This window comes from Magallana gigas, chromosome 9 (genome assembly GCF_963853765.1).
Source record: "Magallana gigas chromosome 9, xbMagGiga1.1, whole genome shotgun sequence".
Taxonomy (NCBI): domain Eukaryota; kingdom Metazoa; phylum Mollusca; class Bivalvia; order Ostreida; family Ostreidae; genus Magallana; species Magallana gigas.
The window spans coordinates 7616789-7633470 of NC_088861.1; the positions used below are offsets into that span (position 1 = coordinate 7616789).

The following is a 16682-nucleotide window of genomic DNA, read 5'->3' on the forward strand; positions in this document are numbered from 1 at the left end:
TAGAGAGAGAGAGAGAGAGAGAGAGAGAGAGAGAGAGAGAGAGAGAGAGAGAGAGAGAGAGAGAGAGAGAGAGGGTCAAATCTTCTATCGGAATGTGTTTATGTTTACATATTACACATGAAACTGATAGATGACAATCACTCTTTTGAATTTGATGTACATGTATGGATGGTGTAAAACAAGTTTGTGAAATAATATTCAGTAGGACTTGAAAAACTGGGTTAAACGCCAGAAATTTCAAGTTTCTTTAGAAATATAATTCAATTTATAAACAGATATGACGAAGCTTGGGGAGTGGTTGACATTTTTTGTTAATACAAAGGTACCGTCCCTTAGGGTGAATATAAACAAGGCTTCAACAAGTATTTTGTTTTCCTTTTTAAAATCCGTTAACTTTGTCCAGTGTCAACAGCTAAGAAAGTATTTCTTTTCTCGTTGCTTGTTTTTCGCTTCAAATTATATTTAAATTTCAAATTTCATGCAATTTTGCTTTTGAAAGACAGTGAACGACCGCCTTAGGGCGTTTTAATGGCATCACCCCCGCAGATCAAGAGTTAACCAAAGTTCAAGAACAGTGTTATGAAAAATGTTTTTTACTCACTGAGCCACTTCACGCAAAATTTTGTTAGCGCTTTGAAGTAATTGGTGGGTCACGGCATTGGACCGTAAAACTACATTAAAAAATCATCGTATAGGCATCACCTGTTGTAAGCTAACGACAAGAATTTATTTAAAGTGGAATATTAAGTCACTCAAATTGACAGGAATTTTTTTGATAATGAAAGATATAATGATAAATAAATTGTACAAATATCAAAACAAGCGAAAAATTTGCAGTTTGGAGATAAAAAATTGAATATCTAAAATAATTATTCCAGTAAGTAACAATAAAAGCCCCTGCGAGATTCGAACTCGGTATGTACGGATCACTAGTTCGACACGTTATCCACTCGGCTATGGAGTATGTTACATGTTTCAGTCCATAAATTCTTTTAACAATTTCGATCAGCGGTCAGTCATTTTGTGATGATGTGTTATTCCACCTTTAATTGTTTTGCACTCCTACTAAACAATAACATAGAAAACATGGGAATCTAGAATCCAAATTCAGGTCGCATTGTACGCTGTATTTGCTTTTGGGATTTTGTTTAGTTTTTAGTAAAATAGTGATTGGTGAATTTCTTTCACAGACGTCGGGGTTGGGGGGGGGGGGGTGTTGGCTGGGGGATGGGGGCTTAGCGCCCCCCCCCCCCTTTTTTTTAACGTAGCGATGACTCGATTGGTGGTTTTCTTGTGCGTAAAACCCTCCTTCCTGTTATCATGCTAAACACAAATCCATTGAAACAAAAGCGATAAGGATGCCTGCAGTAAAATGAGCTCACCTATTGTTCATTTCACTAAACACCCGGGAGGGCTGCGTGACCTGATTGGCTATCATGCTGCCGATAATGATACAGACCATATGATCTTTTATTTATTAACTGACGTCGGATAGGTTTTCTTATGGACCATAATTTAAGGAATACTACCTACTGGTAAGCGTTCTAAGACAACTTATGTGAAAAAAAAATTGAGTTGTATATAAGGTGGCTCACTACACCTTGAAATAGTTTCTCAAATCACCTGAAAATTACTTGATTATGATAGATAGCATGATGGATAAGAGGTATAAGTGTCAAATAGGCGAAAAAAAATGTGCAATTTTAGATAAAAATGATATTTTCAACATTCAGTAAACATGAACAAAAGCCTCAGGCGGATTCGAACTCATGACCTGCGGTTTACTGGCCGAATACTTTAACCACTGAGCTATTACGATATACAACTGAATCGATTGATACAAACAGTTTAACAAAACATTTCAATCGCCATCTTGTGACGTAGTGTCTTAAAAAGAATAAGTATCGGTGTAGTGAAGTACCTTAACAGAATCAGTAACAAAGGTTTATATTTGATTATCAAAAGAAATATGCAAAATAAATTTTAAAAAAAGGGTCAAATGAAAATTTTCAGTTGTATATTCCAAACACAGCTCCTTTGCATTATACATTTTCACTGTTATAAAAATATATCACTACCACATGAAAAAATTATAGTTTAGTACCACAGTGTATTATTAATTTGGGATATTTGGGGTTTAATTTATTGCGAGAAAAATAAATATCAAGAGGTACATGTTTTTCTTCTAACGGGCTGGCATTCCGAATGATTCAACATATATCTTCCTCTATAGCCTTTGTAAAAACCTTATACATATTATTTTAAACCATTTTCACTGACGACCAAGAGCTAATTTCCTATCATTTCCTGAAACCACAGCCATGAACAAAAATATACAAAACAGCTTAAATAGGTCATAATATATACTCAAATCTTTGTTGAGTCAATATCTTTTCAAGAATTCTGAGTCAATTCAACTTGGTTTTTTCCCAGTGTACTTACTAAGCGTTATTTCTTAAATTGAATTAGATTCAAAGAAAAGAAAAATGATAGCCGATCCTAAAGGAAATAAGGGATAGGACATCACCAATTTCCAAACAAAACGGAAAAAATATATATTTTGACTTACTGAATGAATGTGTAAAACTGTCTGAGCAAATCGTATTGGTAACTGTAGCTAGTACTTCCAGGAAGTGTTCCCTGCGATTTGACGACAAAGGCAAAAGTAAAGTTTTAACAGGTCCTATCCTTTAACTTCAAATTTTATTAGAAATTTATTTTTGAACAACATCAGGTTGTCATTATAATGGATATTTTTTTAACTTAAAAGCAACTACGAAAGCTAACAAAAAAACCTTGCATTTCAGTTGTTTATAGAGGTTTGTTTATCATTTTATTTATTTTATCAGAGCAATTTTCCGAAAAAAATTTCTCTTGCGAAGAACAAATAAATTATAGATAACATCACTGCTACCAGATCTTTATGATAACGCTTTTCATGGTTCATTAGGTCAAACGTTGCTGCTACTACTTAGAATCTGGAAACTGCCATTAACTAAAAAAATCCTTTCAGTTTTACCCATAGAACCTACATAATGACACTGACATGCACGTCTTTATAAAAGATTTTTTCCGAATCTATATTTACACGCGGACCAAAGAGGGGGAAGGGGGGTCAGATTGTTCCGGACACCCCCTCCCCTAGGAAAATTCTAACATAAAAAACTCGTATAGTAAATTACCAAAAAAATAAAAATAAAATAATAAATATTGGGACCACCTGGTAAACAAAATTATCCTCCAGAATCCACATGGGAAACTTTTTAGATCCGCGCATGCCATTTATTTTTGGTACGTTCGTTGCGATAGGAGGTCGTTTGATTCGGCTTCCCTGTTCTTTGATTGGTTAATTACTACCTAGTAAGTACCGAATGACCTCGGTGCCGGCATTACTCCGGTACCCCCGAATTTAGTCTTTAAGCACAGCTCTACATGACTTCAGTTGCATGCGCAGTGTTTTCACGAGTTGGATTATAAGTTGAAAACTAATGACAAACGTTTGGTAAGAATTTGATTATCCTCAAAATGCACGGTTTTAAAATTGATTTTTTTTTTTAGAGATGATAAAGTTGAATGATTACGATAATTATCATGACGTCAGAAAGAAAAATCGTAATGAATTATTTTTGTAAAACTTAAAAAAATATTCTAGGGATTAATCAGTTAACGTAGAAGTTGTTTTTGTTTTATTTGTTATTAGTGTGTATCATTTCCTTTTTTAGGTTAGCCTATAGGCATCATTTTATCTCGTATATTAACATTGTTGATTGTCAAAAATGCACAAACTAGATCCGCTAAGAAACTGCAAGTGGATGTCTTATACTGGTGCATTTTATTTTGTTTTTAATTAATTATTCATTTCATATTTAGGCCTCATATTGTCAAAAAATAAAAATTCGATAAGTCTAAGAACACTACTATATTGATTGATAAAAATTGCATAGTACATGTACTTGACATTGTTGTACAGAGTTGAGTGTCACTGTGGGTTTTCATTACTCCTGCTCTTCCCATGGGACACTCGAACGAGGCAGTCATCGTTCGATTACTATCTTCAGTATACATTTGAGGAAGTTCCTAACATTAATCCGGTTGGCACCAATCCGCATATCCCCTCATATATGCGTACGCTCTTTCCTTCCGAAATGTCGCCAGATTTTCATAACTTTATTTACATCAACACAATTCTTAGATAAATAAAGCCTCCTTTTTAAAAAAAAGAAAAGAAAAGAATGTTTTCTTCATTATACGGCTCAAACAATGACGTCGATTATTTTATATTGCGTAGGAACAACTTGCAATAAAAGTGCAAGCAACTTTGAGACAATCGTATTAAAATGCACTTACAAATACATTACAACAAGCAACGCTGGAATTTTTGATCGATTTGACAAATTTTCGTTATGCAATTTTTTCAACATGTGACCTTAATTTTGACTACATGTGTATTTCAAAATCAAAGCAAGCTATAAAATACGAGAGTGTTACATACATATTATACATTGCTGTAAACACGTCTGTCGAACATTATATCATCAAAAGGAAACTGATTATATATATATATATATATATATATATATATATATATATATATATATATATATATATATATATATATATATATATATATATATATATATATATATATATATATATATATGTATGTGTGTATATCACTGTATCAATATTTTTTCTAAAACGATGACCCAAATAGATAACTATATATGCAGATCGTTGTACATGAATAGGTTTTTTTTTGTCACTCTAGTACGTTGAGTTTAAAGATTTGATAAAGTACGCCCTTTGTTATTAAGGTTCTCTAACATGACCATTGACAATGAGGATGTGTACAAGAAAGCAGGATGGGGCAGGAGTCAGTACGCGGTGGTCTTCGTGTGTTCCCTTCTATTCATGGGGGTGGGAATCGGGATAGGCTATGCAGTCGGCAGGAACAATTCCAACTCCAACATTCCACAGGCAGGCGACACCGCCCAGGAGACGGCGACAAAACCCCCCAGGTATTTAAACGCCTTTACTTGACTTGTTGTCAAACAAAGTTAAAAATCACCAAGTTTAAGAAGGCTAAATAGTTTTGGCCAATTTTTAGACAATATTTAACTCCTTGAGAAGAAGATCTCTATGGAAAGATACGGGAAATATTGTTCAGTTGAGGCGTGTTGTCACCTTGAAATTTATTTTAGTATAACTATAGCTTAATATCAAATCTTCATATTTTCTATAAATCTGTGTTGCGAGGACTTTAATCTTTTTCCAACTTGCAATTTCCCCCTTTCCTTGTATTGCATTGATGCAAGTTTGTGGGAACAAGCGTTTTAGTATATAAAATGTTGTAGATGTACGATTAGCATTTTTTGGGAATTTTTTTTCCAAACAACAGAACTAGTAACCGGCACTTTTTAAAAAAAATAAGATTATATTGTTTTAAATATAAGTTTTACCTAATAATATTTTAAAATATTTTGATCCAATGGCATATATTTAGTATATATTCATACGCTAGCAAGGCCTGAATTTCCACATTGCTGATTCAGCATTTTTTTTACGTGTATGGATTGAATTAAAAAAAACAACCTACCACGGAATGCATAAAATCTAATTGTAAACGATGTGTATCGAATTTTCAGTGAACTCAATTTTAGAGGCATGATGTGCAATCAATTTTACATTTTTTTCTGAAATGCACGGTTTGATTTTGTAGGTAACCTAATAGAATTGTAATAATGCCAATTCTAAACATTCAAAGACCAAAGACCCTCTTTTACTGAACCATTTATATTTAATTAAAGAGCAACATAAAAATGATGAAATAATATTTTTTTTCCCCAATCTTGGAGGTAAAAACGCATTGGCACAGGCGGTCTGAAATATTCGACTAATAGTTAACTTACTATAAATTATACTTTTTTTCTCGGGCATTCAATGAAGTCTTTTAAAATATCTAAAAACAAAACCTATTTGATCTATTTTGATTTAAATCGTGCAGCACTTTAACTATCTCATGATTTATAGACATGTAATAAAATAATATCAGATTCTAAATCATTTTTATCATCTGTGTGTGGTATTTTGGAATGGGTTTTTCACCTAGTTTTCGTCTTTATACTGTACATGTATGTACTGTAAATATTTGGCGTGTACGATATTTGGCGGAATATGATTTTTCAACAAGTTAGATTGGATTTGATTTAGCGCATTTCTGAATGTACCTATTTACATGTACCTACTTATATATTTCACATTTGGCGATGTACTTGATTTATCGGACGCCGTTTACGGCCAACAACGCTAAAAAGAATACACAGTGAACCGTTTAATACAGCTTCGACTCTTCAGCCGACTAGGTAGCCGATAAAAACATTTGTCTTTCCCTGGTTGTTCCGGAAACATCAGGGATCACTCAGTTAACAACTTTGATAAATGATTAAAAAAACCCCGAAAGATTCAGAAACTTGAAGGATATGTACAGATTTATATTCTGTTGATAAATTAAAGTTAACCCGAAGCAAACCTTTGATAACATGTCATCCTGACCTCAACACTAGCAAAGTTTATGATAGTAGGCGTTGTATGTATGCGGATCTCCAAAAGATATATCGGCATTATACTGTCTTTCATCTTTATAACTTGTGCTAGTCCAAGAGATTGCAGCTTCTTTAAACAAAATAGATAAAGATCGTTTTTCTCTCTGTTTCAGATCTCCTCATCCTATAGATACCATCCTCAGTAGTATCAACAAGGATAACATCAAACAAAACTTATGGTAAAGGCAGTTCCTTAGAATGAATCGCGTGTTTTTAATTCAAGTCTTTGTCATTTCATGTCCAAAATTAAATATATATTTAAAAAGCTTTGAAAAAATTGTTTTAACAAATTATAATCTTATTTATTGACAAAAATTCTGTCTGTACCAAAGAGAGTGTATATATTACATTTTGTAAGGAAAGTTTTTTTTCCCTGTTAACCTTAATATTTATAAAAACTGTTTAAGAATATTTCAAATTTACGCATTATGATGATTAAATTAAGAAACCAAGAGTTTTATTGATTTTAAAAATAACTTGTCCTAATAGGAAATATACAAGTCGTCCGCGCATGTCCGGAACCCCGGGCGGATACGAGTTGGTGCAGATATTACAGGAAGCATGGAGGTCATCCGGTATCGATGAGGTCAGGGTCACTCCTTATGACGTATTGATGTCGTACCCCAACAGAACGAATCCAAACCGGGTATGCATCTGAAAGCCTGCTCTTTAGTTCTCCCATGAGGCAGCCTGAAGCTAAACAGAAATTAAATTTATAAAGTTCATTTTCATAAACATTCTATTAATTGTCGTTGTTTCAGGTTCAACTTTTGACGTCATCAGGACAGTTGATTTTCCAGTCTGCTTTATTTGAACCTGCTTTGGACAGTCTCAGTAATAACTCTGAAATCATTCCACCGTTCAATGCCTACGCTGCGGCAGGAATCAGCGAGGTAAGGGGGTTTCACAATCGGAACATCGCTCGGCCTTTTCCGTCAACTCGACTTGACGGAAAAGACCGAGCGATGTTCCGATTTGGGGTTTCACTCTTTGAAATAATATTTACCATTTTTTTTCCAGAAAGATAAATACATGTATTGAGTCTATATCTTAAAAATTAACAATTTTTAATGCATTTTTAATTAAGTTTACATGTTGTTTTTTGCATTGTCCCAATCTATTATTTTTTTTGGCACATTTATCAAATTAAGGAACAAGGAATCATTCTTTGAGTATCGTGAGGTGATCAAATAAGCTCAATGCTGATCAAATCCAATAAAGTCCAAAGGGCTTTATGGGATAATTGATCACGACCGACCGTATTTGATCACCTCATAATATTCAAATAATGTTTCATAACTTATATTTTGGTTATTTAATTTTCAGCTGTTGTTTAACTAAACATTAAATTATTGACAATTTTACCTTATTTTCATTTCATATAATAATGCAAACCCCACTTGCGCCCCTACAGTACATTATTCGCGTCACTGATGAACTTTATTGGGCTATAAGTTACGCAAAATCGATTCGTGGCTACATGTATATTATTTGTGTTGTGACAGACAAAAAAAACTGGAAAATGAAAATATAATGTTTTTTTCCTTCAAAGGGCGATTTGGTGTATGTCAACTATGGTAGGATAGAAGATTTCTTGTACCTCACCCAGAACATGTCCATTGATCTGAAGGGGAAGACCTTAATTGCTCGATACGGCAAGATCTTTAGGGGTGACAAGGTACGTCTTACGCATGCCTTTTGCTAGTTTCAGAAAGAGGTTGAAACAACGGAAGTAAATATACAGAAGGATGTGTCAATGGGTTCTTATAGTTTGAACTTTATAAAAAAAGACTTGAAGTAGATACAATGATAACGTTTTTGGAGAAATACCGGAAGTTGTTGACATGGTAGTTTCACGTTCTCAAGTGGTGTTAGTTGTAATTCATTGGCAATTGGCAATCGCAACTTCTCTAGACGTTTTCGACAGAGCTCGGAGAGTTCTTTTATGCGTGTCGGAAACACCCGAGAAGTTACGATTGCGTTCATTTGGCGATAAGTTTTTGGTGACCGCTGAAGTTGAAATGAAGGAGGGGAATTAAATGAGGGATCCCTAGATTTTTGCGTGTACTCTACGGGGAGGGGAGTAGAGGAGGGATTAAATAACAGAGTGGGACTACTTATGTAATAAGTGCATCTAGAGTCTCGCGGAAGAGGAAGCATTAATTTTACTATAGCTTGACGTTACACCTTTTTTAAAACCAGGCATTTTGCATGAATTAGGAGGACATAAACCGCAATTGAGAGTTATGCACTGATATTTTTAATATTAGGGCATTGCATTTAATTAATATATTTCACGTGCATGTATGCATGCAAGATATAATGGTATTTGGATTAAGTATAGTATTACTCAACGACTTTTTAAATTGCTTTCTGGTGGATTTTAACGACCCTTTAGAGAGAAATGATAGCTACTTGATGCCATCGCAAAAATTCTCACAGAACTATGGGTTATGAAAAAAAGTCAAACATGGGAACTGATTTTTTAATACATAAGATTACATATTGCATCAAAGAGACAAGTAGAAATGAAAATGAATAGATCAAGGGTTGGTCAAACTTGCATTACACTTTTATATTGGGATTTGTTTTTTAATTTAAAAAACGAGAAGTTTAATTTTGAAAAATTAAATCGGAAAATATGCCAAATAAACATGCATGCACTGTAGACATTTTTAAATATTTAATTTTAGAAAAAAATGCAATCTTGAAAAAAGGAGGAAAAACATCCAAATCACATTTATTTGATAAAATAAATAAGATTTAAGAAAAAATCAAATTTGGTTTTTCAATATGTATTTGTTTTTTAATTATTTTTTTCTCAAGGTGAAGAATGCACAGCGGTTTAACGCGTCAGGGATTATTATGTACACCGACCCATCGGATTTCAACAGAGGAAACTCGACCTACCCAGACTCTTGGTGGATGCCACCCTCGGGGCTACAGAGAGGAACGGTGGGGGGTGACGGAGACCCCCTCACTCCTCTCTACCCAGCCACAGGTAAATTTTCCGATTACTAAAAATACCCGTCCACGTAATATTAACCAGTCCACTATCCGGCCAAAAGTAAACTTCAATCCTTAGGTAAATTACCCAGCCGCAAGTAATTTATCCTTCCTTAGGCAAATTATCCAGGCATAGTTAATTAATTATCCTGTCATTCGTGAATTATCCATCCACATGTAAACTATCCAACCACAAGTAAATGATCGAAAGGGGGTGTTAAAGCTAAGTAAAAATAAAAACTTAAAGGTTCTACTTAAATTGTTTGATGGGAAGGGGTATCAAGTTTTCCATTTATAGAAGAAAAATAATTAGCCGAAAAATCTGCAATCTGATTAAAATCAGATCCTCAATCCGCTCCTTGTTTTTCTATTATCGCTACTCGTACGTGTAGCGAAACAAGGAGCGGATCGAGGATCTCATTATAAACTGATTGAAAAATCTGTTGCTTTGGAAACGGTTACACGGGTACATAAATATATAACTTCAAAATTTTTTTGATGCAACTATTTATCCAATTTTCATAGTAGCTTAGAAATTACTGAACAGGCATTTTGTATTATAATTCAAAGGCGGGAACGTATCATCGTTTTCGAAAGGGAATTTTTTTTTTGGGGGGGGGGGGGGGGGGGCGATGGAAGAAACCTAGGTCTCAAACATCTTGACAAAAAAGAGCGTTACTGCACATGCACGTGTATCTTAATATGATTTATATATTTGATGTCTCCATATAATTTCCGTTTTACTTTCAACACTGTCATAAAGATGGGGGTGCTTTGGGCCGCCTCGATCTCTTTTGCTACCTGGAAGGGTTAATATATTGCTATGATCCGATGAAAATCAGGTGTTGTCGAGTTCTAGCGTATGCGAACAGATGCCTTCTCAAACATCTTGACAAAGAGGGGTGTTACTTCGTCGTGTTTTTCATTTGATTTATATGCAAGTGGTCTCCCAATAATTTCCGTTTTATGTTTTAAACACTGTCAAAAAAGGGGGAGGGGGGCGGCTTAATTAATGCCAACCCTGTCTCACTGTTGCTTCCTGAAAGGGTTATATTGCAATCTGATTAAGATCAGCTGTTTTTGAGTTCTAGCGCAACAGCTGATATTAATCAAATTGGTTAATAGTATATTGTTACTAAAACCATCACATTTCCATTTTGCCACTGAAAGGGAAATTTCTATGTCTTTATCATAAATTTTAGAATATGGTATAAGTTTATCTTTTTTTTCGAATTCCCACACGACATCTCTCCGAGATTCTAACGAAGTCTATCGTAAAATTGTCAGAACTTTTTGTGAAAAGATGCACATTTTACTTGTATTTATTAATTACTGCACTTATGTTTTAAGACTACGCATACAGAGTAAAACAGTCCGATGTCTCCGGAATAAAGATTCCTGCTCAGCCCATTAGTTATGGCGACGCCCAACACTTTTTAAGGTATCAGTAATCTGTATATACATGTATGTTAACTATACAAACTAATATTATCAGCCTTAACTTATGAGAAATTCGTCAAAATTGTTTTTAAAAAATCGCTGCATTTCTCAAGACTTCAAGATGAAAGCATGACTAATAATTATAATCATTTTCTTTTATAAAACAGAGTGAATGCGAGCTGTAGATTTTTACATGATTTACTGAAAATCAGTTTTACGTATTCAATAATAAGTTTCTGTATTATAATGGCCTTTGCTGCATACATTAACGGATTTCACTGACCACTTTAAAACCATATTGATCAACTACAAACCATGTAACTAATTATATAGGATTTTAAAAGTTAATTTTTCTTAATAAATTCATTTATATGTTATTTATTATGATTTATTGTTCCGATCTGTGTTATTCTCTTCTTTATAAAAGCCAAATTCCAAACTAGGTCTCCGTATTAAATGAAATAATACTGATTAAGACTTTTCAGATAAAATATGATACAATTTTTAATACAAATTTTAAGTTGTTTATATAGTATAATTAAGGTGGTATTTGCGGATTTAATACAGGTCCCTCTTCTGCCCCCCCCCCCCCCCCCCCCCCCCCGACCCCCACCCCCCTCAAAATTTAATCTCGATCAATAACTTGATGTTATCCATGTGTTTTATTGTGTAACAATGATCATAATGTTTTTTTATTTTTTAAAATAAAGCGAGATGGGTGGAGAAGAGGCGCCATTGGAATGGAGAGGGGCGTTACCTATCACCTACAGAATAGGACCAGGCTTCCGAAACTCCTCTCTGTAAGTCGATCTCCTATCAGGATAGATCTATTTTAAAGACATTTCAACAAGACTGTGAAGTTTACCTAGCATCATATTGTACATGTAGTTCTAGCAACAAAACACTTGCATTACCTGATAGAAAATATGCACCGATGACTCATGAACTGATGACATAGGCACAGCTAACGCACTAATTACATTGACATAGCCAAAAGGAAGAAAACTGTAGTTGATTTCCATTTGTTGTTAACTGAATGATCAACAGTGAAAAAGACAGGTTCGCCCAAAGCTCATGGTCTTGATTAAAACGGCTCTAAATGCAAGAGAAATGTACATCTTTAAACCCAATGAGGCACTTTCTTGAAAAAAAAATCTTCAGGTTAAGTACATGTATTGAAATATTGATTTGTATCGCATGGTTGTATTTCCTTAGGATTTTTTTTCGTAAATTAAAATAATGAACTCTTTTTTAATACATGTGGTTTATTTCTATACACCAACAATATTCAATCACTCCGTTGAAGCAGTTAGTATTCCTTATCACATCAGTGTAATTAGATTAAGTATCATGAGCATAAAAAAAGATATTAGAAAGTAGGCAAAACTATTTTCTAAGTTAAATCATTTAAAACAATTACAAGGTTATTAAAACGATTAACCCTAAGAAGTTTGTCGAGGATTTTCAGGTCATATTTTTTTTCTCTTTCTTTGAGCATGAATTAGTTAGAGCAATTTCATTACACAATTAAAAGAAAGAAAAGCATTAGATATTTTTTCGAGATAGATGTGGAAATTTCTTTCAAATTATTTATCTAAATGAAAGTGACTCAAGCTTTGAGTAAATAAGAAAATAATGTCATGAATTAATGCGGAGCTTCCGTTTTTTTTTTTGGTTTTTTTTTTAGAAAGATAAGACTAGAAGTGAACAACTTTGAAGAGAAGAGAACTGTCGAAAATGTGATAGGCTACATCAAAGGCAAAACGGAACCAGGTGAACTAGCATTTAGAAAGTTTCTTTAATTTATGAAATTGATTAATAATATGTTCCATATTGATGATATTCGCGAGAACTTCGTTTATGTAATAGTGAATATTTCTCCTCGTAAACCGATCTTTTAATTCAAAGTTTATTTGAAATTTTAAACATAGACTCCATTTCATTAATACTTGTAGCAGCGAAAAAACATTATCTGTTGTCAATCGCGAAATAAAGTCCGCGCGAATAATTATAGTTTGTCTTCTGTAATATTTTCATAATCCTTCTTACAAAATTTCTTTCCTCCCTAAACAGACCGGTATATTCTCCTTGGCAACCACCACGACGCCTGGGTATTTGGCGCCATTGACCCTCTCTCTGGTACAGCGGTCCTGACAGAACTTATCAGGGTTTTCGGAGAAATGCTAAAATCCGGTAAGCTATCTGTTGTATTCTTGAGGTACCGTTATATTCATTTTATTGTATCATCACTAGATCATTAGGCGCCAAACTTTAAGGTACTTGCACCGTGTCCCTCTGAAAAGAGAGACGAGTCCAAATCAGTTGTGAGATAAAATTTCGTCTGAAAATCACACGTAAAAAATACCATGTCTATTGTAGATATATCCCTCTAATACAGTTCTGTATTATTTAACGCAATTTTGGTGTCATGTGAAGTCATTTTCACTTAAAAATTTTACTTATTCCTAGCAAATTAGATCAAAAAAGATATTTTGTAAATCTTAAACTTAATTTTGACCGATGTTGAATTCAAGCCGCAACGTTAATTGAAAAAAATATATATATCATAAGGTCGAAACTTGGAGGGATTTTTTTGCGAACAAGTTCCACTTTGAATATTACAATTATTCTCTGGAGTGTTGGGATTTTATCTTTCTGTTAATCAGGAACCCGCCCCGACCGTACGATAGTTTTCTGTGCCTGGGGAGCCGAGGAGCATGGCTTGATCGGTTCTACTGAGTGGGTCGAGGTACTTTCTTTTTTATAACAATTCAAGCGTCAATCTCATGTTGCATTTCAGACAGATGAAAATATATAATAATACAAAATACAGTCATTGGTTTAAAAAAATGAAAATAAACATTTAATTTTTTGATATGTTTTTTAAAAAATAACTCTTGGAAGTTATCATGCGTTACATACAAATTGAAATCTTCACGAGTCTAGAACCAGTTGGAAAAAAAAATCATGCAACTTTTTTTCACAACAATAGCGATTTGTGAGCCTGGGCTGCGTTTTACAAAAAGGACTTACGACCAATTAATAAATGATAATTAATGTGTGTTGTAGGAGTACATGAAGGTGCTGTATGAGCGGGCCGTGGCCTACCTTAATGTAGACTATGCGGTAGACTACAACTATGTGCTGTTTGCAGGGACATCCCCTCTTCTACAGGATTCTCTGTATCAGGCCACAAAACAAGTAAGATAAATTATTGCTGTTTTCCAACCTTCAACTATTATCCTCGTTGCTTTGAATTTCCAATTTGCCCTTTCGTTGTCTGTTTTGAGATTTGAAATAGGCGATTTTTTAAGGTGTCAACAAACGTTATTGTTTTAGCATTAAAGATTAAGGTATTTGAAATCAAATGCATGTGTACAATTCCTTTTCTTAGTGTCAGTTAGAAAAATTTCTAGCGTGCCTTATTAAATGTCATTGAAAGTTTTCAAAATTAGACATTTGTTAAACTATAAATACATGAATGTTGTATTGGGTTTTCAGCATGTAATTTTTAAAATAAAAATTTAAGGTTCCCAATCCCGACACAAGCAGCTCAGATAAGACGCTTTACGATGCTTGGAAAACCAGAGATAATTCGAACGACCTTGAACCGAGGTAAAAACAATTGAAATATTTTTGATTTGATTTGATTTGACCATATTTTATTATGCAAATATACATTTACATAAATGGATTAGGCAGCAGGCAATGCCTATGTAAGCCTTCTCCATAAATTTTTGAAATATTTTTCTGTGATAGACCACTATACAGGTTTAATTGGTAGACCAACAAACCATTCTATTAAATATGAGATAATTTAATGCATCTGAATTAATTTGCATCTGAATTGGTTTGCAATTTACACATTAAACATTTACTGACCAAATGTTTCTCTCCCCCTTTCTTTCTCGTTTCTCTCGTTGCTTTGAAACGAATGCTGTAAGCATGTTGTGTTTGCGTCCCCTGAACAACAGCGTTTCATTGCGTCTTCGCTAAATTAATAGTATGTTGAATTTTTTACTCGAAGTCATCCAGGACTGATTCTGCTTCGTTTATATATATATTTTTTTTAGATAAACTGATTTTAAACTTCTAATAGTTATAAGAAGGCCCTTCAGCTGTTTTCGTGATATATGATTTTCTTAATATTAAATTTATTTAATAAGTGGTATTGATATAATAATTTTGCTTTGAGTAATGCTGTTGTACAAAACTATTTTTATAATTTGATTTGATTTGAACATATTGTATCGTATTTCAAAAAATACAAAAAGGTTTAGGCATAAGTTCTGACAACTTACGAGGTATTCAACTCCAAAAAAATGTACAAAAAACCTACAAGTGTTTCACAGAGTAATTAGTTTTATTATAGATGATGAAATACATTTCAGTGTGTATTACTCCCTGGGGTCCGGCAGTGATATGGCCACGTTTTACCAGAGAGCCGGTGTACCCTCTATAGACATGTGGTTCACGTACGACGAAGTAAGTGCTTCTGTTTTACTCAAAACCTTAATTTGTCATTTACAAAATTAATATGAGTATAGTGTACAATGTAACAGAACTTTTAAATTTTTTTCCGCAAAATTATCATGGTATTATTGCGATATTAGTCCAAAAGTTCCTTTAATCCTTGATATCTAGATATAAATGAGTGTCCCGGTCCAGAAAAGTTTTCTTTAATGCAAATAGTATCTCAAGATACTACTGTGGTTTAATCAATATTCATTGAATACCAATTTTTGTGGATTTCGTTGTTAAGATGTTCCACGAAAATAAATTTTCATTAAAGTGCAATTTCTACCTAACATTTTGGATTGATATAATCATTGGCCACGAATTTACGTATCCTTGAAACTGTGATTTACATTGAATACACCAAAATTAACACCCACGAATATTAATTAATGAAACCGCTGTATTTAGGGACACGTGATTCCTTGATTTTAGAGGTCTACATTGAACAAGTTTTAATATACATTTTTATCACTGAAAGCTTGACACATACATGTATGAAGATGATTCCAAATTTAAAGCGAATTTTAAATAAATTAAAAAAAATACATCTGAATAAAGTTGAACAAGTTTTAATATACATATTTATCATTGAAAGCTTGACAAATACATGCATGAAGATGATTCCAAATTTAAAGCAAATTTGAAATAAATTTAAAAAATTACATCTGAATGAAGTATTAATAGTCTATACTTTAAAATGTCCAATTAAATGAGTGATTCATATTTACTATGTTTGTTACAAATGGTTATAAAGTTATTCCTGTAATTTTTTTGTTGTTCTTGCAATAAATTGATGTGAACTTACTCCTATACCTGCTGTTCTTGATTGCAGAACAAATGGGACATTTTGTCGTACCCAGTGTATCACTCCGCGTATGAGACTGTTTACCTGTACGAAAATTTCATAGACCCCGGCTACTCATATACAGCAACAATGGCCAAGTTATGGGGAGTACTGGCTTGGTAAGCTACCTTTCCTGCAGAACTAAACGACTGGAATTTTATTCCTTCTTTTGTTTTTTGGAAACTTTCCTTTTGTATACCAGTCTCTAACAGTCTTAAACTTTTTGTTTAAACACTTAATACACTAATGAAAGTTGTTATTTTTAAAATGTT

General features: G+C 33.5%; 1 protein-coding gene across 8 annotated transcripts in view; it reads left to right on the forward strand.

Moving 5' to 3' along the window:
- LOC105349101 (glutamate carboxypeptidase 2) overlaps nt 1-16682 on the forward strand; it is a 36557-nt gene that overhangs the window by 16386 nt on the left and 3489 nt on the right. For 5 of the 8 annotated variants that reach the window (XM_034477383.2, XM_011458777.4, XM_066070573.1 and 2 more), the window contains 15 exons: nt 4815-5018; nt 6716-6781; nt 7092-7248; nt 7364-7495; nt 8155-8280; nt 9429-9603; nt 10959-11049; nt 11759-11848; nt 12736-12821; nt 13122-13241; nt 13715-13797; nt 14118-14249; nt 14578-14663; nt 15440-15533; nt 16399-16529. In XM_034477383.2, coding sequence (XP_034333274.2) covers nt 4815-5018; nt 6716-6781; nt 7092-7248; nt 7364-7495; nt 8155-8280; nt 9429-9603; nt 10959-11049; nt 11759-11848; nt 12736-12821; nt 13122-13241; nt 13715-13797; nt 14118-14249; nt 14578-14663; nt 15440-15533; nt 16399-16529 — 1773 coding nt within the window. Of the gene's footprint in view, nt 1-1353; nt 1536-2545; nt 2666-3392; nt 3503-4814; nt 5019-6715; nt 6782-7091; nt 7249-7363; nt 7496-8154; nt 8281-9428; nt 9604-10958; nt 11050-11758; nt 11849-12735; nt 12822-13121; nt 13242-13714; nt 13798-14117; nt 14250-14577; nt 14664-15439; nt 15534-16398; nt 16530-16682 lie in introns of those variants that run through there. The other 3 variants (XM_034477384.2, XM_066070575.1, XM_034477387.2) reach the window with 3 other exon arrangements.